Here is a 24,695-nt window from a genome sequence, read left to right as displayed (position 1 = left end):
TGTCCACTTTGTTACTGTCCTGGTTTCAGTTGGGTACATCGTGGTCTAATTATCACTGGGGTGGATTTTCACTCTCAAGGTAGAGACTATAGAAAAGCAAGTTTAAGGGCTTATGGAAACCTGTCTGTGGAAGCTCCGGATTTATTTTTATTTTTTTACGATTATTGTTTTTCTTTTTTACCTCTTTAACTGCGTCGTGAAGTACAGTGATGAGGGTTTTACATGGACTTATTTAATCTTCTCAACCACCTCTGGGGTAGGTATTGTAAAAATATTTGTTTAAACTTATTTTTAGAGATAAAGCAGGAGCACTAAGAGGTAAGTTAACCTGCTCAAAGACAATAGCTAGAAATAGGAATTATTGTGTTTACTAGGTTCCAGGCACTAAGCTCGGTGATCCCCACGCTTGTTTTATAATCCTCACAGCAACCTTATGAGGTAGCGCCTATTATCATCCCCTTTGAGAGATGGGAAAACTGAGGCTCAGAGAAAATGGGTATCTAGCCAAATTCCTACAGCTAGTAATTGGAAGAGCCAGTAAGTGGGGAAGTGAATTTAAGCAGATCGCAAATCCCTGCTCCCTCATCGCCATTCCACTGAACTGGCCTCTGCTAGAAAGTACTCCCCTGGGTCAGCCTCTTGAAATTTGGACTTCGGTTCCCGAAGTGTAGCCTGGGGGTGGGGCCCACCTGGCGGACCCCGGCCCCGCCCCCATGGGCGGGGCGGCACGATCCACCAATCAGAGGGCACGGGGGGCGGGCCGCGGGCGCTCCGGCTCGGTCCCGCAGTTGGAGCGGCGAGAGCGCTCGGAGACGCGACGCGGTGCCCAGGGGAACGAGCCAGCGCCTCAATCTCCTTCCTCTCCCTTCCCGTCGCCTCGCCGCCTTCACCTCCCCGCAGCCGGACCGGAACTATGTGATCCGGAAGTTCCGGTGCCATTGCTGTGTGGGATAAACAGTAATGGCGGAGGCTGCAGCTCCCGGAACAACAGCCAAACCATCAGGAGCAGGAGCGGCGGCGGTGGCAGCGGCCTCCCCCACCCCTATCCCCACAGCCACCTCCCCGTCCGCGGGGGCGGGGGGCGGGGGAGGCGGCGGCGGCGGCGGCTGGACGAAACAGGTCACCTGCAGGTGAGACGTTGCGCGGCCCGGCGCTGGTGCAGGGAGGGGGCCGTTGCCGGGAGGAAGGGCGGGCGGAGGAGCGGGGCGGCAGGCGTCTTGCCGTCCCCGCGGTCGCCGCCGCCTCCCCGCCCGCGCTGCGTCAACCCCCGCCCGCCGCCCTCCCCGCGCCCGGCCGTGCGGCGCGGAGCGAGAGGTAGGGTGACTCCTCCCTCCTTTTATTGTCGCCGATCCCCACCCGCTGCCGCGGGCTCCGCGGGTGCGGGGAGGGATAGCTGCTGTCGCCGGGATCCTGCCTCCCCGCGAGCCTGCGGGCCCAGGAGCGCCGCCGCGGGTGCCGGCGAGGTGGCCTGTCTGCCGGGTCCGCTGCCGTGTCATCGGATTGTAACGTCTGCTCGCGTCTCCGCCCTCGCCCCACCCGGAGAAGTAGCTTTTGTTATTTCTTCTTTGTATGTTTATCGAGGCTGGCGGTTCTGAGCTTTTGTCTTGGAACCGTGTGCCGGGCCGGGTCGGAATCCTCCGCCCTACATTTTACGAGCTGTCATTCCCCTCCCCGGGCGAAATGTTTCTCTTTTTGAAATCCACGCATCTTTCCGTTGAAGGGAGTCAAAGACCTCCAGCCCGGAGGAGAGGTTTTGTTTTGGCTTGGTATGTCAGATGAAAGTGTTTTCTTCTTTTAAGTGGTTAGTGGATGGCTCTTACAGGAACGTGTATACGCATGTTAAAAACTGTCAAGCTGTTATAAGGTTAGAGCATTTCATTGATGTTATGCTTGGGTTTTAAAAATGTGATCAGTAGGAGCAGAAGCTTTCATTTGCAAAAATCCATCCGAAATGCCGGTTTCATCTGTGTGAGATAATTAATACGCAAAGATATTCCTAATATTACAGAACTCACTGTTCTAGTATTAACAGCGAGATTGAAGCCCTGCCAGTCTTAAATATGATGCAGTCAAATAAGGCACAGATGATAAGCTTAATTACCTTTACTTTAAGTAACAGGATGGAGGAAGCATAAAGGCTGTTTTAGGTAGACCCTAAGAAAGGAATTAAGTGCAGTATCCCCAAAATGGTAATTTAAGAATTCCCATCCATGTAACTATGTGCTGCAGTTGATTGATATGTTTTAGTTGAATCTTGAAAAAAATTAAAGTTCTAGTGTAACTTTATATTCCTGAATTTTCCAGCCATTCACCTTGCAGCCCCAATCTACATTCATACAATGAACTTAATCTCTCTTGAAGATGTGACTTCTTTAAGGACTCCATTTCCCGCACCATCTCCAATCTAAATAGTCTAGAAAACCTCTCACCAACCTGACATACTTAACCTCCAGATTATCCTGCTGTGTCTGTAACTTGAGCCCAACTTGACATCTCCCACAGAATTCATTGTCACTTCCTATACTTTACTTTCCCCTCTGTTAGATGCTTTTTCCTTTTCTGGTTCTCTTTTCTAGTTCCTCACCAGTAACAACAGAATTCAAAACACAGCTTACCAACTGATTCTTCTTCTTTACCTGCATTTAGGATCTTTGAGTTAAAGAAGATTGTTCCCAGACCAGTGGTGTTTCTTTGCCCATGAACCAATTGATTTATGTATTAAAGAAATTTACATACCTGAGTAATCTAATATTTGGGGGGAAAACACTATACAGGCTTAGATGTGCAGGGTTTTGTTTTTATTTTTACATAAACCTGTCAGTAGCTTGCTAGACAGTTATCTGAAAAAATGTGCAGGTTAGTTGATATGTCTTGGTTGACATTGTTTTCAGTTATTTTAGGTACCAACATGATCTATTTTTTTTAAAAAAACTATTGAACAGAGGAGTATCATGATATCTTCATTTATTCTAGACTTGAGCTCTGAAAGCAGGGCTCTATTTCATCATCCTATTTGTAGGGTATCTGGCATATTCAGTAATTACTTAAATTGATGTTGATAAATCCACACCTAAAATTACCCACTTCAATATGGACTAGTAATGTTCCTCTGCTTTCATTTAAAAAAAACAAACACTTGTGAATTAGCAAAGACAAAGGACTTAAATGGGACATATGTGTATGTCTTTCTGGGACTACCTCATTCAGTTATTCAGTGAATAAGCATTAGTACCTACAATGAGAGTGTGCTAGATGTTAAAGGGAATACAGAAATGTACTGTATTATGAATAAATACACTTGATCTTAGCCAAAAGCCCAAGAAGCGATAACACTGTATTATAAATAGTTGCAGTGTATTTGATAGCTAAATTCCTTTGAATTCAAGATAGTGATGTGTTCTAGTGTTTGTGTCCATTTCCCCCTCATTCCTAGGATTTTGGCTTTCTTAACCTAGAGTATAATGCGTTTAGAAGTTAGTTGTTTGGACGATGGTTACTTGTCTTTAATTGCTCAGGATCTCTCAAAATTCTATCTCATTGTGTTTTATTTTTGCAGATTAAGAAAATCCTAGGTATATCTTTCTCAAGGAACTGTATTATGCTGCCCCCACCAGGCCGTTTTTCATCTTTTATTGGAGGAATATTGTGAAATAGAAATGCTGTCACTTCTTAGTTCCTTGAGCATATGGGGGTTCAAAAATTAGTAAAGAAACATTGTAACTTGCAAATTGTAGTTGTAAATGTGGTTAGTATAGCTTAAAAAGGAAAATTTTTCAGAAGGTCTTTAAGTGCTGTGATATCTATAGTTGAAATTCATTACTTACAACTCTAGGGTTTTTCTTTTTGAAGGGATGGTATTTGAAGAAGTTCTCCAGCCTAGGGACATTTAATTTGCTACTGTCACTATGATTCACCATGACACCTAGCTCTCTTCTACAGGGGCATCAGCTAAATTTGAATGGTGTCTTTTGGGAAACACAAACCTATTATGCGTATAGGTACTGAGGAGATACAAGCAGAATAAAGCATGGTTCTTAACCACCAGGAATTTACAAACTAGTTTGAGAAATAGGGTACATTAAAATACCAAAGTGAGAAATGTAACAGCAGATGAAGTGATTAAATTCCAAATTAATCTGTAATTTTCTATAAATTCCCAAAGAGATTGTTAGATTGTTAAGATGCTAGAGAACTGTGAACATGCTAATATATCTTGATCATGCTTAGGCTTCCAAGAGGTAGGTTAGGGGATTCTAGTCAGTGTTATGTCTTTATTACCCAACAATGTCTGCTTGGAGTCCCAGAATCTTCCAGGAGGAAGGAACTGCAGAAATATATGTTTCAGAAATCTTGACCTCAGGGAAGGGCAAGCTCAGCCTGGGCAGGGGCATCAGGTGAATTTTAATGGTGTCATTTTTATTGGTTTGGTTTTGGAGAGAAATTCTTGGGAGTGGGTTGCCTTTTTCTTTTTGTTACCTGTTATAACTTACACTATCATGCCAGTCTCTTAGACTTACGCAGACATAGGATGGCAAGAAGGGATTTCACTGTGAGAAATGTCGATAATTCTGGGTATACCAACAGTGTTAGTGCCACTGCAAGGCAAAATGCAAGAACCTAAAACCCAGACCACACATACCAAATAAATGTGAAATAATGCTTAGTACGCATTTGGCCCTGACTAATTAAGGCTTGTATTCTAGTGTTTCTGTTGATTCTGCAGTATCAGGTGACTTTGTGCCTGCTTGAATTCCTTCAGTGATGCTCATTATGGACCTCAGGAATTTCTTCTATTGCCGGGAGGTTCTATTTCTCAATCCAATCTATTTGTTGACTTACTTTTTATTCTTATATTTTTTGAATTCTAGAAAAGTTTCCACCCATTATGGATATCAAAAAGTAATATTGGTGTAGGTGTTGCAAAAGTGTGAAGGTGGAGTGTCATGCTGAACATTTAAGATGCAGGTATTAGGGAGTTGAGGTCCTTGAAGCAACTGATTGAAGAAACAAGGTTAAGTAAGGTCAGCAGCTGTCAGGTAGTGATCCTGGGTGACTTAATTTGACATAAAGAAGAGCATCATAAACCTAAGTGCAGCAATGCACTGAACAAGACCATGGCAGAATAGGATTTAAGAACAAACCTGAAATTCCAAGTATTGTGCCTGAGATTTAGGAGCTACTGCCCAGCTTTATCTCTAGGTAGATATTTTATCAAGCCTTAAAAACACACGCATCTCTGACATTAAATTGACCCCAAATAAATAGTGAAGGTATAGGCACTCTTGTCTTATTTAGAATGTAAGAGCAAAAGTGTTCCCACTGGGGATGGGACAGAAAGCAACTGTATTCAAACAGTGACACTGTTTCTAATGAATAACTTATTTTCAACTGTGGATACTTTTATAGAAACTCAGAAGCATGATGACTCAGTAGTATTGATTACAATGTAGATATCATTTACTTGCTTAGTAGTTTTGTTAAGTTTTACTCTCTTCACTTAATGCAGTCAAAAATTATCTATTGGACCCAGCCGGTGTGGCTCAGTGGTTGAGTGTCGACCTATGAACCAGAAGGTCACGATTTGATTCCTGGTCAGGGCACATGCCTGGGTGGCAGGCTCGATCCCCAGTGTGAGGCGTGCAGGAGCAGCTGATCAACAACTCTCTCATCACCGATGCTCCTGTCTGAAATCAGTAAAAATATATTTAAAAAAATTATCTGTTGCCACAGTGTAGCTCAAATTTGGGTGATATGGCTCTTAAACAGCTTTAAAGCTTGCACAAAGTAGCCCTGAGGTTGAGAGAAAGTTCAAACCCAAGTTTGATTAGGTTAAGTATAATTTGACCTACCATGTTCTTTTATTTTGTTATGGATTTGCAGTCCTAGGGCATTTAAGGATCTTAATAACTTTCCACCAGAGTGGTATTCTTTCTTTCCATGTTATCTGCTGTGAAGATAACATGCAGGAAATTGCTGAATAACCTTTCACGTTTTAATTGGGGACAGCCTTAGGTAAATGTGAATTTATTTTCTGTGTATCATTCCAAATCAGTGGGCAAAGTGGAATGTGCTTACTGATATTCTACCTACACCCAGGAAATAGGCACTTTTTCCTTTACTCTGTACCAGCGGTGGGGAGGCGCATATTTGGGGAGGTGTAGCCTGCCAAAACTAAATCTTAATAACCCTGCTCAAGAGAAAGACTAAAAGAAGAAAAACTAATCCTAATAAGTCAGTGATGGGATGATGGGGGTGGTGTGTTTTTTGGTTCTACTCACTTTTCAGGATTAAAATAAAACCCTTATTGCTTTTGCTTCCTTATCCACAGAGTCATTTAGAGAAATGCAGGTTGCTGCTTGCCTTAGCCCCCTCTTACCCCAGTTATAGGTTAAGGTAAAGTTTCAAAATGTGCATTTCTAGCAAATCCCCACGTGCTGCTGGCGCTGCTGGTCCTGCTCCACTTAGGAACCACTGAGTCATGCTCTGACACTGAGATGGAAACTGCTAGTTCAGTACACGTGCACTCCTCTAAGGCACAGGGAGATCGGTCTGCTAAACGAGGACATACAATGATTTTCCTTCGTCCCTACCTTTGCAGCAAGTTTTGCTTGTATTGTTACATGTGGCTTTTAAATAATTAAAATAGTTTCTTAAAGTGAAGCAAACAGTAGTCTGACCTGGTCCAGTCTTAATTGTTTCTTGCTTTTTTTATTTTTCCCTCCATCACCATTTATCCCTCTGTACCCTCTTCCACCTCCACTCATCCCCCCTCCCCAATTACCACACTGTTTCTTGCTTTTAATCTGAGATTTTTATTTTAGCAGATAGAACTGCCATTATGGCTAACCTTAGTGAAAAACAAGAATGTACCCACTAGGATTATAACATGAGAACAGTGGTCAAACTTAACCTGGAAAGATTGACAACCTCAAAGTTTAATTTAAACTTTGTGTCTATAGGCAGCCTTCCTGTCGTACCTCAGTGGATAATTTTATGGTCATAGTCTAGTTCTACTTTGTTCGTTTTACATGTTTTATGTAGAATATAATCATGGGTATAGGATTAGTATATAGTACTAGTGTATTGCTGGTGGAATATATTGGTCATGAATTCTTTGAGTATTGGCTCCATCTTGTTTAATCCAGCTTTGTGGTTCCTTGTCTCACAGGTATTTCATGCACGGGGTTTGTAAGGAAGGAGATAACTGTCGCTACTCGCATGACCTCTCTGACAGTCCATACGGTGTGCTGTGCAAGTATTTTCAGCGAGGGTACTGTATTTACGGAGACCGCTGCAGGTAAGAATTTGCTCACAAATCAGTTGTATTCAGTGGTGGATTGGGAAAAATTCGTAAAGTACATAATCCCCATAGCTTTGTAATTTATAGAGTTAAAATAATGCTTTGAAAAGGACTTCTTAGGAATGTTAATGCAGTAACAGAAATCTCTCACTTGGAAGGAATATTAATACATTTTATTTCTTTTTTTATATTTGTATTGATTTCAGAGAGGAAGGGAAAGAGCTAGAGAGATAGAAACATCAGTGATGAGAGAGAATCATTGATTGGCTGCCTCCTGCACATCCCCTACTGGGGGGGGGATCGAGCCCGCAACCCAGGCATGTGCCCTTGGCCGCAATCGAACCTGGGACCCTTTAGTTTGCAAGCCAACGCTCTATTGAGCCAAACTGGCTAGGGCTATTAATACATTTTAAAAAATGAATTTGTAGTAGAATTCTAAGTTTAGTTAATGCCTGAGGAGCAGCTTCTGCCAACCTAGGGATAGGGAGTGGTGAAGGTATGGTTGTATATGACATTTCCTTTTTAAACCAAGAATGAGGTGCATATTGGACCAAGTGGGACTGCTTTCAATTCTCTATGGTGAGAACTGGTTTCACCAGGAAAAGTATATTAGGTTGCTAGTTAAGAGGATTTGTCATTCAAACCAAATTTCCCTAAACCTGTCCCCTTCGAAGCTCCCAAGAATAATTATAAGCTAAGATTTAGGGAAAGTGCTTCAAGAATATCTTTAAGCCGAAACCGGTTTGGCTCAGTGGATAGAGCGTCGGCCTGTGGACTGAAGGGTCCCGGGTTCGATTCCGGTCAAGGGCATGTACATTGGTTGCAGGCACATCCCCAGCGGGAGATGTGCAGGAGGCAGCTGATCGATGTTTCTCTCTCATCGATGTTTCTAGCTCTCTATCTCTCTTCCTTCCTCTCTGTAAAATATCAATAAAATATATTTAAAAAAAAAAAAAAGAATATCTTTAGTATCTAATTCTGAATGTTAGGGAACCAAGAGGGATTAATTAAGTAATTTCTATTGTTCTTTGAATTGGTACTATAATCCTGTTAAGTTGCATTTCAGTAATGGTGGGTTCTGCTTCAGAATTGGGTAGAGCTTTCTTTATATTCCCATTTCAGAAAATACCTAGGTGTATGAATATGTTATTTATTTATTTTATTTAATTAGTATTTTAAAATATATTTTATTGATTTTTTTACAGAGAGGAAGGGATAGGGATAGAGAGTTAGAAACATTGATGAGAAAGAAACATCGATCAGCTGCCTCCTGCACACTCCCTACTGGATATGTGCCCCCAACCAAGATACATGCCCTTGACCAGAATCGAACCTGGGACCCTTGAGGCCATCGCTCTATCCACTGAGCCAAACCGGTTAGGGCGAATATGTTATTTATTGATGCTACCCAAATTGTCCCAGAATCTAGCAGATTAAAAACAATACCAGTTTCTGGGGGTCTGGAATGTGAAGGTGGCTTCCCTGGGTGGTTCTAGCCCAGACTCTCAGATTTGTAGTCAAGATTTGGGGCAGGGCTGTCATAATCTGGTCTTGACAGGGGCTGGAGGATCACCTTTCTGATGACTGCTAGCCGGAGACTAGTTCTCACCACAGGAACCTTTTCCTAGGGCTCCTGTGGTGCCCTCCAGCTTGGTGGCTGGCTTTCCCAGAGCAGTGGTACAAGAGAGCGCCAGGACACGGCCACAATGGCTTTTATGACCTAGTCTCAGAAGCCCTCACTGTTGCTTCCACTATGTTTTGTTTATTACAAGCAAGTCACTAAGTCCAGCCCGGGTTCAAGAGGAGGTTGGGCTCCACCTTTGGAAGGGCGGAGTATGGTAAGACAGATTGGCAATGTCATAGCTAATTTTACTAGTAGTGTCCCTATTAGATAAGAATTACGTCAGCTGCTGGGTTCAAATGCTTAAAGTTCAAAAGACTGAGACATTGATGGGTGAGACATTAATGTTAAGTCATCCCACATGTTTTCTTAGGAAAATTAGCAAGAATAGAGAAAAAAAGGTCCTTTCATGTGACTGGGGGCTTAGAAGTGGAACTCCTGATGTCTGAGAGTAGCAGTCAATAACTTGCTCTAGTTTTTTTCATTGCAGTATTACTGGAAAGGAGAAAGTGACACAGTGATACTCTCCTCAGAAAATCCCAGAATGCCCTTAGTTTTCTTTATAATAAGGCTACAGCTCCCTCTTTGGGGAATGATGCTGATTTGAACTGGGTATAGAGCACTTATGATAAAAGTGGAAGGAGTTGGGGAAACCTGTGTACTGGGTTGCTGCCTGAAAGGGGAGTTTGGTGATATCGTGGGGACAGGCTGATGCGGGTGATTATTACAGGCAAGGAGGGAGTCCTAGGGAGGGTCTGGTTCCATGACTGCTTGTTTTTTGTTAAAATTATGCTTAGGGACTTAAATCTACTTTTCACTTTTACTCTCTAGGAATCTTTTTATATAACTTCACCAATGCCCAGGGATTTAAAATAATTTAACTCCTGCCGAAACGGGTTTGGCTCAGTGGATAGAGCGTCGGCCTGCGGACTGAGGGGTCCCGGGTTCGATTCTGGTCAAGGGCATGTACCTTGGTTGCGGGCACATCCCCAGTAGGAGGTGTGCAGGAGGCAGCTGATCGATGTTTCTCTCTCATCGATGTTTCTAGCTCTCTATCCCTCTCCCTTTCTCTCTGTAAAATATCAATAAAATATATTTAAAAAATAAAATAAAATAAAATAATTTAACTCCTCATCCAGGGGATAGTTTATAGTGAAAGATAGTATCCTAGTTCCAGCAGTTCAGAAGTAGCACCACATCAGTGTTTCATAGTGGTGGTGCTGTTACCTAGTGAGGCCAGGTCATCGTTGCCCAGGCCTGTTGTGTGCATTGCAGGACAGCTGACATCCTTCGTCCCCACCAACTAAATCCATTAAAACTCCCAGTCATTGTTCCTGAACACACCCCTGGAGTAAGAGGCAGTATTGCCTTGGTTGACAACTGCTTTGGGAGGGGTTTTGCCCTCTGGACCTATTAAATCGCATGCATTAAAATCTTTATAGGCAGACATCAGACCTTGGAGTGATTGGGAGTAGCGAGTTGCAAGCCAACCTAGAGAAAAGTCTCTCTTGCTTAGAGCTAGAGGAAACATTGATTAAATGTTCTTAGGTAGAAATTGATTATATGTATCAAAAGTTTTCTTTGCAGAATGTGAAAGAAAAGCTCATATTTGTTTCAGTGTTAGCTTTAATTCATCACTTAACACTGTGACTAAAAAGATCAGTGGTTCTGTGATAATCCATTAAATAATAACTATAACAAAACTGTTCTCACGGACTGTGAATCTAAGAGATGTGAGAATCCTCTTAAGCAGGGGTTGGCAGACTCGCTCCACAGGGCTAGAGAAGAAATGTTTCTGGCTCTGCAGGCCATAAAGGTCTCCTGCAGCACAAAAGCAGCCATGGATAATACATATAAGCTGATATATTAGATAGGACTAGAGTGAAACTTTATTTTGAGATATTGAAATTTGAATTTCATATAATCTTGTGTGCCGTCAAATGATCTTTTTTTCAACCATTTAAAGTAATGTTGTAACCATTGTTAGCTCTGGTTGGATTTGGCCTGAGGGCCTATAGTTGGCCATCCCTGCTCTTAAGGAGGTCCATGGTTTACCAAACCACTTTTTTTTTTTTTTTAAATATATTTTATTGATATTTTACAGAGAGGAAGGGAGAGGGATAGAGAGCTAGAAACATCGATGAGAGAGAAACATCGATCAGCTGCCTCCTGCACACCTCCCACTGGGGATGTGCCCGCAACCAAGGTACGTGCCCTTGACCGGAATCGAACCCGGGACCCTTCAGTCCGCAGGCCGACGCTCTATCCACTGAGCCATACCGGTTTCGGCCCAAACCACTTTTTAAATTACATTTATTGGGGTGACATTGGTTAATAACAAGTTTCAGGGGTACACTCGTATAATACATCCTCTGTAAATTATACTGAGTGCTCAATACCAGTCTAGTCTCCTCCATCACCTTATATTTGACCCTTGAAACTTTTTGGTAAACATCTTTCAGAATTGTAGTCTTGGCTTTTACTCTTTTTTCCTTGCTTTGTCTTTACAAATCTTTACTCAGAAACACATTTTATATAGATCTACACTGCACTAAGGGAATAACTTTGCCTAAATAAATAGGTAGACTTGAGAACATATTTTTGTTGTTGGTGGTGTTTTTTAGAACATGTGCTTTTTAATGTCTTAATCTAAATTTAAATACTGTGTTTTCTCCTCAGTGTAATCCCTTAGAATAAAGTTGTTTTTGTTTGATATACATTTCTTTTCCAGAAGAACTCTTAATTTAAAAGGTTAATGTTCAAAATAAATTTCCATTTGATAGCAGGGACCTCGTTTTATTCACATTTGACTTCTCAGTAAATGGTACTGTTCTTGATGTATTGTACATGGCTATAATCAGGTATTGATAAAAAAAAAAAGTAACCCGGTATATTTATCTCAAATTTTTAGTCTGGTTCTTTTTTCCTTTTTAGTCTGTTCTTAAAACAGGTTTTTCTCTATACCCATAGAAAATTGTAGAATATTTGAAAGCAAGAAAATTTATGTACAGATGTGAACTTTCTAGCTAATATTCTGTGCTTTGAAAAACTTACCATACTTTGTTGATTCATTGATAAATTTGCCTTAAGACCAAATGCACTTCTTTCAAAAGTTATATTTGCAATTTGATAATCTATTAAGTGTCTAATGACTTTTGAGTCATTTACCCTGAAATCCTTTTTTTTTTTCTTTCTTTCTTTTTTTTTTTTTTTTTTAAATATATTTTATTGATATTTTACAGAGAGGAAGGGAGAGGGATAGAGAGTTAGAAACATCAATGAGAGAGAAACATCGATCAGCTGCCTCCTGCACACCTCCTACTGGAGATGTGCCCGCAACCAAGGTACATGCCCTTGACCGGAATCGAACCCGGGACCCTTCAGTCCGCAGGCCGACGCTCTATCCACTGAGCCAAACCGGTTTTGGCTACCCTGAAATCCTTAAAATGAATATGGCAAAGGAGAAAGAACTAAAATATGGGTGCCATATCTGTTTCTTAGACCCTTAATGCATTTAATATATATATATATATATATATATATATATATTATAATAAATATATATATTTAATAAATATATATATATTTCAGAGAAGAAGAGAGAGAGATAGAAACATCAATGATGAGAGAATCATTGATCGGCTGCCTCCTGCACGCCCCTTACTGGGGATCAAGCTTGCAACCTGGGCAGTGCCCTGACCAGGAATCAAACTTATGACCTGTGATTCATCGGTTGATGCTCAATCACCGAGAAAAATTGGTTGGGCTATGCATATTTTTTTATTAAAATTTTATTAAATTTGATTTTAGAGAGAGAGAAGCTGATTTGATGTTTTATGTATTTATGCCTTTATTGGTAGATTCTTGTATGTGTCCTGACTGGAGATTGAACCCACAACCTTGGTGTATCAGGATGGCACTCTAACTCTCTAACCGACTGAGCTACCTGGCCAGGGCTGTTTCTGCATCTTGATATTTAATTCCCAAAGCCCTGAAGCCTTTCTCTGTGGAGGGGGCATTTTAAATTAAAGCCTGTCTTCTTTACAAAGCCCAGGTCCTCTTCTAACTTCAAGGCTGTGAAAATAAAATGTTTTTCTGCTATACCCTTTCAAGTCAGGAAATTACTTAATCTGAAAAGTGAGTATTTGGGGCTAGATTTCCAAGGTTTCCTGCGGTTTTAAAACTAAACCAGAGCAGTGCTTCTGATAGTGGAAATGTGCTATGTATAGCTCTGGAACACTTGAAAATGTGGCTAGTGCACGGACCAAGGAACTGAGTTTTAAATTTCATTTAAGAATAAGTAGCTAGATTTGGCCAATGGTTGCCATTTTGTGAAAAGCATCTTAAGATTTAAATGAGACCTAGCATACCACTTATTTGACCATTTCATCGTCTACGTCACCTCTAAAATGAGTACTTCCTTCACGCTTTTTGAGGAGGCAGTAAGATGATAAAAGCATATTTATGACAGCTCCTTCCTCTCAGTTTGCATGATTCCAGGCTATGGAATAAAATGCATTGGTTTTTGTAGCTGATGGCAGGAAATTAAAAATGATTTGTACTATAAAGTAAAGTTGGAATATGAAGTTTTAAGATAATATAATGATAAAAAACAACTCAGCAATTGTTTGCTATAAGCTAAAGGATAGTCTGTTTTTTTTGTGTTTTTTTTTTTTAAAGAATTTTTGTCAGTTTATTTGAGCCAAACTGTCGACAATTGCCTGGAAGCAGAATCTCAAGGTACTGGGATAATGTTCCTGATAGATTACGGAGGCAGGAGAAAGCAAAATGGGAATACCTCTGGATTGGATAAAAAGTAAAGTGAGAACCAGTACTTCCTTTACTTAGATGGGTACAATCAGTAACAGTCAACAATTAGCATGATAACAACAACAATGAAGAAATTTATGGCCTCAGTCCTGGTGCCCAGGGCCTATTTGGTTGTGCCCTGAGGGGTAAAGGATAGTCTTTAGTTAGGTTTTACTTATTTTTTAAATGTAAACATTTAAATGTAAACACATGACCTGTGGTTAGTATTGCCAGTTAAGTAATTGAAGAACTGCTAGATACATACTGTAAGTTATAACAGTGGATTTTAATAATGGGAGTATTTTAATTTATGTGTTGGTAAAATGTGTTTCATATTTCCACTTGTTGAATTTGAGTGCCAGCTTTGCTTTGATGAATCAGTCCGTTTTGGCCACGCAGGCTAATGTTTTCTGTCCCTCGTCTGTGTGGTCCATGGGCCAGCAGCGTGAGCATCATGTGGGTGCAGAATAGGTGTCTGCCTTCGAACAATTTCCCAGATGATTCATGTGCACAGCCGTTTACAAAGAACCCAAGGACGGGATCAGGGAATAGATATCCCATCTAAAGGGTTCTGCTTAGACTTTGACTACTGACTTTTAATTTTCTTTTCTTTTCTTTTCTTTTCTTTTCTTTTCTTTTCTTTTCTTTTCTTTTCTTTTCTTTTCTTTTCTTTCTTTCTTTCTTTCTTTCTTTCTTTCTTTCTTTTTTTTTTTTTTTTAGATACGAACATAGCAAACCATTGAAACAGGAAGAAGCAACTGCTACAGATCTAACTGCAAAACCATCCCTTGCTGCTTCCTCAAGTCTCTCACCAGTAGTTGGACCGATTGTTGAAATGAATACGGGCGAGGCAGAGTCAAGAAATTCAAACTTTGCAACTGTAGGAGCAGGTTCAGAAGACTGGGTGAATGCCATTGAGTTTGTTCCTGGGCAGCCCTACTGTGGCCGTAGTGAGTATTTTGAAGAATAAAAACAGGTCAGAGGGCTAGATAGTAGTGCATCAGTTAACTGAGTTTTCGCAACTTTCTGGTTGCCAGTCTTCACATGCAGCCTAATCGTAATAGTCTAAATCAGATGACCTGAAATTGACGGAGTGAAAAAAACTCGATGAATCTCAATAGTATTGAATTTAGAATGTTGAAAAACTGAAGCCTCCTTTTATCAGTACAGTTGCACAAGAGATATATAAAGAGCTCCCCACCCCCCTTTAACCAGCCTAATCTCAGAAATATCAGCATTAGAAAAAGAAATTCATTTCTTCCAAGAGTAAGGAAATTAGTTCAGTAAACTGTTCTGGAGTTTAATGAAAGTTCTTTTTAGCTAGGCTCTAGTTTATCTGCCTGATCCATGTTGGACCTTTACCACTCTCCTAAACATTTCAGCTGCCCCTTCTTGCACTGAAGCACCCCTGCAGGGCTCAGTGACCAAGGAAGAGCCAGAGAAGGAACCAATGGCAGTGGACACGAAGAAGCAGCTCTGTCCCTATGCAGCAGTGGGAGAGTGCCGCTATGGGGAGAACTGCGTGTATCTCCATGGAGACTCCTGTGACATGTGCGGGCTGCAGGTCCTACACCCAGTGGACGCGGCCCAGAGATCACAGCACATAAAAGTAAGTTTCTAGGATGACAGAATGTATTTCCCTATTCACAGCATTGCCCGTTTGTTTGGTTGGTTTTAGAGAAACGTTTGGTGAATTGACATATTGGTCAGTAGGGATAATTTCCTTCCTGGGCTTTTTGAATGCTTTATCAAGAAATAAGGCCCTCACACTAAGATTTTTTTTCTCTAGAGAGAAAGGCTAGGGAGAGAGAGAACACAAACCTTTGATGTGAAAGGGAACATTCGGCTGCCTCCTGCATGCCCGCCCCCCCACTGGGGATGGAGATGGCAACCTGGGTGTGTGCCCTGACTGGATATCAAACTGGTGACTTCTCCGTGCACAGAACGACAGTCTGACCAACTGAGCCACACTGGCCATGGCTAATTGTGCACTTTAAATGAGTGAATTATATCTCAGTAAAGCTGTTTTTTTTATGTGCCTGGCACATAATTGTCACCTAATCTTAGTTTCATTCACCCTGTTTTCTGACAGATTATAATTTAGCGTCTTGATCCCAGTTGCATTTTCCATCTAGAAATGAGAAAGTCAGCAAACTTAGCATGAAAACGGCCTTTAATGAAGATAACAACAGGGGTTGACCCGCAGGATTGAGAAAATTGTATAATTTTTTCAGTTCCTGAAGTTAGGTCCTTTTTGTGTGACTTTTCTAGTAATGTCAAGTCCCAAAATGTCAATCTACCTGTACTCACTTGTAAATGAACAAAGCTGCTGTCAAATTGGGAATACTAACTCTTGTTGACTATATGGTTCTCTAAACATGAGTCATTAACTGTCCAGGTGAAGTCTTGTGTTGTCCAGTGACTTGATTACACTTCTCTCTCCACTTTTTCCAGTCTTGCATTGAGGCCCATGAGAAGGACATGGAGCTCTCGTTTGCCGTCCAGCGCAGTAAGGACAAAGTGTGTGGGATCTGCATGGAGGTGGTCTACGAGAAAGCCAACCCCAGTGAGCGCCGCTTCGGGATCCTCTCCAACTGCAACCACACCTACTGTCTCAAGTGTATTCGCAAGTGGAGGAGTGCTAAGCAATTTGAGAGCAAGATCATAAAGTGAGACTCCTCCCCAATCTTCGTTTGTGCTTTCTATTTTGGGGAAGAATTTAGTGTCTTGTGCCAACTTTCAAGCAGATGGACCGCATTTAAATGCATGCATTTTATCTTGAAACGGGGGTATTCTTTGAATTGGGGTTTCTTGTTTGTATTTCAGCTAGCTTCTAGGTTAGTTGGTATATCTACTTTTATTTGAATGAGGAAACCCTGTGTAACAGTTAGTAGAATCTTTTTCTGAGGAGATTGTTTAACGGATTAGCCCCTTTAGGCTCAGTGAACAAGCTTATCTAGCTCTGAATGAATGTATGTTTCCTGACGTTTTACATTTTCCACTTTCCTATTTCATCCATTAAGCTAGCCAATAATCCACCATCCTTTAAAGATTGTTCTCATAACTGAACAAAAACGACATAACTTAAACAGAGCAAAGTTACAAGAAATAAATTTATTTAAACGAAAGAAAAAGGAGTCTGTGTGAAATGTCTTCTTTTGTTGCTTATTTTCACCTAAGTTCTATTTTTTTTTAAATGAACTGGCTAGCCAGTAAGCTGAATTTATAAAGGAGCTTGTCTTGCCTCAAAGGAAATGGTCAGTTGTGTGAGTGTTGGGAGCCCTTTCAGGAGATGCCCACTGACTTGGAGCTTAAGTCTTTAAATCTGGAGGTGACGCACCAGGGTGTGTCCTTGAAGAGTGGGCCTGTAAAGGGGAATTTGCACTGCAGCCTGTTCATTGTTTCCCAGGTCCTGCCCAGAATGCCGAATCACATCTAACTTTGTCATTCCAAGTGAGTACTGGGTGGAGGAGAAAGAAGAGAAGCAGAAACTCATTCAGAAATACAAGGAGGCAATGAGGTATGAGCACTGCAGCCTTTTCTTCAGCCAAGATCCCAGCGGAGCTTGGGTTCACTTTGAAAAGAACAGGCTGCGTTATATACTCCTACCTCCTTCCTACCCTTCCTTTTACTCCCCAGGACGGTTTATTTTGTCCTCCCCGGTAACACCCATTACATGTCTTGCCATAGCACAGTCCTTGGGGTGTGTGCCAAGGGACTGTGTTACAATGAATTCTGTGCTTCTGGTAACTAAAGCCCCATCTTTCTGAATCCATGTTGTACTTTTCCTATATTCTTGGGGTGGTGGGGGCTTTCTAGAAGGTTTTCTCTCTGCTGGATCTGCCGTGGTAAAGCTGTTAAATTTTAGTTAGACTTGGACAGAGTATCTGTCTCTAGCTAGTGTTTCATGCATTAGCACACACACCTTTAAGAACACACCTTGGGAGGGCTGTAAACTGACATACCGGTTCCATCCCAAGCTGTTTAGAGAAACCCCGGATATGGGTTGCATACAGACCTGAAATCCACTGTGAATAAGGGTTGCGATATTTTCCTTTCCAGCAACAAGGCGTGCAGGTATTTTGATGAAGGACGTGGGAGCTGCCCATTTGGAGGGAACTGTTTTTACAAGCATGCGTACCCCGATGGCCGTAGAGAGGAGCCACAGAGACAGAAAGTGGGAACATCAAGCAGATACCGGGTAATTCTCACTTTTTTTAAAGAAGGGAAAATACCACAATCTCAGTTGAGTCCTGCACAGATTGGGGTAGGGGAAGGAGAAAGTTAACACTCAGTCTGGGAGCAAAACTAGAGTATTAAAGCAGGAAAATCAACCTCAAAAAACTGGGAGGGGCATGAGAGGAAGAGCTAGAATGCTTAAAACTCTAGCCTAAACCTGTGCATCATGTAACCAGAGGGGAGGAATTGGTAAAGTGGAGCCCTAAATGACAAGTTGGGTTCGCCATGCCCTCTGGTGTGCTGGACGTTTTGCCTTAGAAAGGAGAGAATAGAAGATGCCACTCGACAGTGCCACCCCTATCATGGCCTTGTTTTTTACAGGCCCAACGAAGGAACCACTTCTGGGAGCTCATTGAGGAAAGAGAGAACAGCAACCCCTTTGACGATGAAGAAGAGGTTGTCACCTTTGAGCTGGGCGAGATGTTGCTTATGCTTTTGGCTGCAGGTGGGGACGACGAGCTGACAGACTCTGAAGACGAGTGGGACTTGTTTCACGATGAGCTGGAAGACTTTTATGACTTGGACCTATAGCAGCTTTGCGTGGCGTGTGAACTGGTCTGCTGAGCCCAGACAGTGGCTGTCCCCTGTGGTGGTGTGGCAGTGCCCGTGTCTCCTAGGCAGGCCTAGCAACTCCAGGTGCTGTCGTAATACTTCATACCCAGGGCCTGTCTTCTTACTCCCTCACCTTTCCCCAAGGAGTATGTTGTTTCCTCTGGTTAAAAAGTTACAAAAATAAACCTTAAAGTTAGTTTTTTGTAACACGAACTTAACTGTCAGACAGTTAGTGTAGGTTTGTTGCGTCATCTGTTTTCAACCAGATTCACACAGTTGGAGGGTGTTCACGGACGTGCCGCACTCATTCTAAGGACCCAGGTTCCAAAGCCACAGCCTTGGCCCTGCTCTGGGGTCCAAGAAGAGGTGATGGGTGAAGGATCTGAACTGTGGCAAGTAGCCTGTGCTACAGACCTAGAGGCGGATACTTGAGGTTTCTGCTGAAATCTGCACATCTGTGTTTTTATATGTTCCCTACCCCACAATCCCTACCCCATGCACTTGTTCTGTGGTTTTGGTCTCTTGATAATTGCACACAAGTAATAACTACTGGATAACCATAACCAGGTGCGAATGTGTGGAGATTTTTACTGTTTAGTATGACAGGAAGATTCTAAAAGAATGATTTACTGGCATAAAAGAAATGCAGAATTGAGGTTGACTCCCAAGAGCTGGCATGTGTGAGTGCGAGTGTGTGGTAAGCCTCGCATCCCTGCATAGGTGCAGTGTTCTTAGCCTTAGTGGAAAACCTTGGCTTAGTGGTTCAGCCTAATGTGGCAACTAGATCTTACAGGACAGAGCAGTATGTTGGTAGCTGTCACTAGAGCAGTGCTAGCTTTGTCTGTCTATATGAATAAATGGGCTTAGCCATAGAGGGTAAAACTATCTGGTTATCCCATATCTTATCACAAAACGGGGTTGTGGATACACAGTTGTATTTAATGCTTAATGATCTCTTACCCTCTCCAGTTCAGGCACCTTTTGGCAAACCTTTGTCCTCGCTTGAGGGGTTTTGTTGTGAGGTTTTTGTGTTTTTGTGGGTATGTGCCTCATTCCATCCCTGTACTTTGCAGGTAGACAGATGTGATTCAAAACTGTGTTCTAAGGTGTTTCTTGTAGTGGAGTCATTGGTTTGCAGTAATAAGTTATGCTTTCCCACTCAAGGGGGGGTGGGGTTGGGTTGGTAATTCACAAGACAAGCTAAATTGTTAGAATTCCTTGATTGGAAAATTTAGCTTGAATTTTGTTGCTGTTTCCTGAAAATAACTTGGAGATGCTCCTGAGTTGTCCCATCGACTGCTTTTGATTCCTTGGATCCCACCCATTCTTTCACTTTAAGAAAAAACAAGTCATTGTTACAGAGGTCTCTGTATTTTACAGCTGCCCTTTTGTAAGAAGCACTTTCCCAAATAAAACAATAAAAAACCCTAAGTTGTCTTTCTGTCTTGTGTAATGAGCTGTTTGGAATACTGTTTATTTCTTTCACTGACTCTTTGATCAGTTCATCAGTGAGTCAAGTTTCTGTGGATACAGTGACACCTTTCCTAAGACATCTACCCCGCTGACAAATGTGTGAGAGGGAAACTTTACCAACAGGATCATCAGACTAGTCTGTATTTTAGAATTTGTAAGACTAGTTATTAGGCCACCACAGGCACTGCCATACATATGCTTGTACTTGAACCTGCCTCATTCCTGCAAATAACAGGTAGGTCCCATGCTCTGCCTAATTCTGTTATGAAATTTTATTAATAAAATACCTTTTTGGCATTTCTAGTTTTGATGTCTATTTAAGAATTTATGCTATTGAAAATGTTTCCACATCTAAGTTGTGTATATTGGCTTATTGTAGCCATAGTAACAGCTGCGGCTCCCCCCCAGAAATGCCAGAAGTCCACCCTAAGCTGCTACTGCCAGGCTGGGGACCATGTGCCCCCGGGGATGCTGTGAGCCTGAGGCATGAGTGGGGGTGCGGGGGAGAGACTTCTGCTTTTTGGTGTCCGGAAAGCAGGGAGAGACTCCGCAGGAGGCACTCTGTGAACATATCTGAGTCTGGGGAGAAGGGTCTAGGCGAGATGAGAGCTCCTGGCCTTTCCGTAGGTTTATGTTTGGAGCAGCTCCTTTGTGTCTTAGAAAAGGCAGTGGAAGCTCATGTTTGAGCCAATTCATAATGGGTGTTGCTCCCCTGTCACCCTGACTTCAGTGTGGTTGCCAATTGCAAAAAGGGTTGGGGGACCAACAGTGATGGGTGGAACTTCAAACTTTCTCATTTGCACAAATTAACAATCTTAACCTCTTTGCTGCCACCACAAGTTAAGTTATGCTTACCTCTGTGACTGACTCCTGTGGACACAGATTCTTGCTGGAAGCTAATTCCAGCATGTCATAATAAATGCAAGAAGTTCATCAAAAGGTTGTGAGCAAGGGCTGAAGAGTTATATTATTGCCTGCTGGAATGGCCAAAAGCATTTACCCAAACCTGAAAATCTGCATATATTATTGCCTACTGCCAGACAGCTGAGGGTATTTCAATCTACATGTTATTACCTGCTGCCGACCAAGCAGCTGAACAGCAGAAAGCAGTTCCCCCTACCTGACAATGCCTACTGTATACCAAACCTTGCCTTTGATATGTATATCTGCTTTGCCTTAGGGCAATTTGTGTTAATAAAAATCTAGGGGTCCAGAGATTCAGAGAATCTGGTTACTGAAGCTAGGTCTCTTCTGGCTCCCCAAAATGCTTTCCAAATTTATATTTCATGTCTAGTCTCTTTATTATTTTACATGCAGCCCCTTCTCCAGATTCCTGAACCCTTTTAGATGCTGAGAAACACCCCGGCAGATTCTTATTTAGAAGGTTTGGGGAAAAGGTGAAGCAAATCCTTGCTGAAGATTTGGGGGAGGAAGGTATTGATGCCAGAAAGGGGACCTGGCCCTTGGAAGGTCTGCCTAGGGCCAGCTGGCAGTGTATGGGTTCTTTGTGCAGGAAAAATTTCACAGCATAAGTCTAGGTGACTAGTGAGGGAACATTTATTAAAGCTGGGGACATAAAACAAGGAAGGGCTTTGCATAGAGGAAGCGACAGGAGAGCCTAGGCTGGGCTGCCCCAGCTCTGGGAAGTCAGAAAAGGTGGCCTTGAGATCAGATTCAGGAGTTTGCCTGGGACAAGCTGCCGCTGCCCATGGCTCCCCTGGTTGCAAGCCTCGTGGGTTTTAGGGTTTAGGAGATGTATGCCTTTGGGGGAAGTAGGAAGGGGAATGGTGGGTGCTGCTCCCCAGAAGGAGAGCACGTGCTGGTTCCTTTGTTGCTGAGTCTTTGGGGCTTTCTCCCTGGCTGGAACCATAGCGGGAGGGCTCAAGGGAGGCTTTCAGCAGAATAATCAGTTTTCTGGGTGTGGTCCTCCAGGGCCATGGTCTTCACGGATTGGTCAGTGCCAGGGCAGGGCGTCCTCAGTCCTTGAAGCTGGTCCTGGTGTCTCCCACCTGGTTTTGCTGCTTTTCTGGGTCTGGAGCTGAAATACAACTGAGGCTTAGTTGTTATTTCTAGGGAGGTGACCCATGTCGGCTGTAAATTGCTGTCAGTTTGTTACCTCTCTGTCTCAGTTTCCCTATTCCACCTGCCCTGGCTTCCTGGCCTGTCTTGGTCTGATGCTGGTAAAGGTATTTGTAGTCATTGTTTCCTGCCGTTCATCGGATTTCCAAGTCTCTGCTTTCGGAGGGCATCGTGTAGTTGCAGAGCCCATCGAACTTCCTTAGGCTGGTGAAATGAAAACAGAATTGATGCAGATTTTAAGAGCCAGCTCATGACTTTCCCTCATCCTCCCCATTTCCCTGGCAATCGACTATTTCTGAGAAGGTGGCCTGTGTGCAGTGGGGAGAGAGGTAGAGCAGGACACTCCGCTGACCGGAGCAACAGAACCTGAACATGAAATAAACCTTGGGGTGAAAGGCCACTGAGATTTGGAATCTTTGTTGTCACAGCCTAACAGCCTATCCCGTGTTGAAACCATCTGTTGAAAGAACTTGTTTTATAAGGAAATCTAAATACTATTTGAAATACTCATTTTAATGTTTTTAGGTGCCTCTAAGATAAGTAAAAAGTAAATTGTAAGGTGTTTGAGTGAATCATTGAACAAACTGGTTTGAAATCGATACAGATGTTAGTAGGAAAAACATTACAAATTATTTGCTTTTTGGCCTACTTTGGGCATTAATTATTACTACTGAAAATGTGGATTTTTTAGAAGGAAATTTTGTGCTATAGTTAAGTATGTCAGTAGCACTTATTTAAATTGTTGTAAATAAGGAAGCTAGAGGTTAAGTTTTTAAATAGCCCTCAAAATAAATCTCCTTGGGGAAGTTTGAGGGTTTCAAGGGCTTCAGCAGCAAAGGGATTTACCTCTAAGTGGGAAAAGAATTTTTAAAAATATTTAAACAGTAAATCCTTTGTAATTTATATCTGAAGTGACTAACACAGTATTACTGTCTCCAAAAGTGGCTGCTTTATTACTTCCACGCTGTCTAGGACTTAGTTACTTCACAAACATTTAAACAGCCTTACATTTTAGATTTTGACAAGGTGCTTATTTCTTTGTATTGCGTGACAGGAAGAGATCTCATGCTGATAATAGAAAATACCCAAGATCTTACCAGGTCCCTATTGCTGCTCCCTTGCAGTGCATAGAAGAGATATATACCATGCGGTACCTGAACAAATAAATATTTTTAGGTTCAACTGATGCACTTAGTTTTCTTTTAATTAGAAGCTTATTCCCCTAGTAAATACTTAGAAATTGACTTCCACAAGGCTGTATCAACTCCTGTCTTTGTTAACTGGGGAAATAATCTAAAATGTAAAACTGAATTAGTAAGACAAAGATTTGTTTAAAGGAAGACCCAGTTCTGATGATAAATTTGTCTCCTCCCCCCCCCCCCCCCGCTTTTTTTGGTTAATCCTCACCTGAGGGTATTTTTTCATTGATTTTTAGGGTGAGTGGAAGAGAGAGGGAAAGACAGAGACATTGCCCTAGTCAGCTTGGCTCAGTGGCTAAGGCATCTGTCTGCGGACTGAAGGGTCTCTGGTTTGATTCCGGTCAAGGGCATATGCCTGGGTTGTGGGCTCGATCCCCAGTAGGGGACGTGCAGGAGGCAGCTGATAAATGATTCTCTCTCATCATTGATGTTTCTATCTCCCTCGCCCTCTCTGAAACCAATAAAAATACATTAAAAAAAGAAAAAGAAAGACTGAGACATCGATATGAGAAACACATTGATTGGTTGCCTCCTGCACAAGCCCTAACCAGGGCCCGAGCCAGGGAGGAGCCTGCAACCAAGGTATGTGCCCTGGACTGGAATCAAACCCAGGACCCTCTATCCACTGAGCCAAACTGGCTAGGGCAAATTTGCCCTTTTAAAAGGGGCTTATTTTCCTTTTTTTATATATATATATATACATATATATATATATATATATATATATATATATATATATATTTTTTATTGATTTTTTACAGAGAGGAAGGGAGAGGGATAGAGAGTTAGAAACATCGATGAGAGAGAAACATCGATCAGCTGCCTCCTGCACACCTCCCACTGGGGATGTGCCCGCAACCAAGGTACATGCCCTTGACCGGAATCGAACCCGGGACCCTTCAGTCCGCAGGCCAATGCTCTATCCACTGAGCCAAACCAGCTAGGGCGCTTATTTTCCTTTTATGTAGATGCAGATGCACTAATTCACTCTTCCCCTGCCCTTGCCTTCTTGTGTTAAAACTATTAACATTAAAAAACAACAACAAACTTTTAAATTGGTTTTAGGAGAGAGGAAGGAAGGAGGGAGGGGGGGAGAGAGAGAGAGAAACATGTATGTAAGAGCAAAACGGATCCGCTGCCTTCTGTGCACCCCTACCCGGGGATGAGCCCCAGCAATCTGGGTATGAGCGCTGACTGGGAATTGAACTGGCAACCTTTTTGTGTTCAGAACTATGCCCAACCAACTGAGCCACCCTGTCCAGGGCTGAATAACATTTTTAATAAGATGAAAGTAACCATCTGTTTTTAAAGTATTTGAGTGCCTTCCAGACTCTGTGCCAGGACCAGTAATCTTAGAGGTTCAAAAATAGTTTCAGTGTTTTTATATGGTATATAATGGTTACAGTTAAAAAGAAATACTTCA

The 24,695-nt window shown here is 42.1% G+C and overlaps 1 protein-coding gene across 7 annotated transcripts; it reads left to right on the top strand.

Moving 5' to 3' along the window:
• Window positions 1–764: 764 nt before the first annotated feature.
• On the top strand, window positions 765–19,971 carry MKRN1 (makorin ring finger protein 1). 7 transcript variants are annotated; one of them, XM_080665804.1, is made up of 8 exons: window positions 765–1,130; window positions 7,169–7,297; window positions 14,451–14,680; window positions 15,113–15,339; window positions 16,185–16,399; window positions 17,140–17,250; window positions 17,793–17,931; window positions 18,291–19,971. In XM_080665804.1, the coding sequence occupies exons 1-8, from the start codon at window positions 961–963 to the stop codon at window positions 18,498–18,500; spliced, it is 1,431 nt and encodes a 476-aa protein (XP_080521930.1). In that variant the 5' UTR covers window positions 765–960; the 3' UTR covers window positions 18,501–19,971. The 7 variants fall into 7 exon arrangements, with proteins under 7 accessions (XP_080521930.1, XP_080521931.1, XP_080521935.1 ...); XM_080665805.1 differs by having other exon boundaries at window positions 15,134–15,339; window positions 18,291–19,962; XM_080665809.1 differs by having other exon boundaries at window positions 777–1,130; window positions 17,140–17,183; window positions 18,291–19,962.
• Window positions 19,972–24,695: the final 4,724 nt, after the last annotated feature.

This window comes from Plecotus auritus, assembly GCF_963455305.1.
Source record: "Plecotus auritus genome assembly, chromosome: 4".
NCBI lineage: Eukaryota > Metazoa > Chordata > Mammalia > Chiroptera > Vespertilionidae > Plecotus > Plecotus auritus.
The sequence above is the reverse complement of the archived record's forward strand: the minus strand, read 5'-3'. Positions and strand labels throughout refer to the sequence as shown.

Excerpts from the sequence above, each read along its gene's own strand:
- MKRN1 (XM_080665806.1), top strand. The coding sequence starts at position 1,570 with ATGTTTATCGAGGCTGGCGGTTCTGAGCTTTTGTCTTGGAACCGTGTG. Across the intron at positions 7,298-14,450 it reads ATTTACGGAGACCGCTGCAG|ATACGAACATAGCAAACCAT; the intron begins GTAAGAATTTGC and ends TTTTTTTTTTAG. Across the intron at positions 17,251-17,792 it reads AAATACAAGGAGGCAATGAG|CAACAAGGCGTGCAGGTATT; the intron begins GTATGAGCACTG and ends TTTCCTTTCCAG.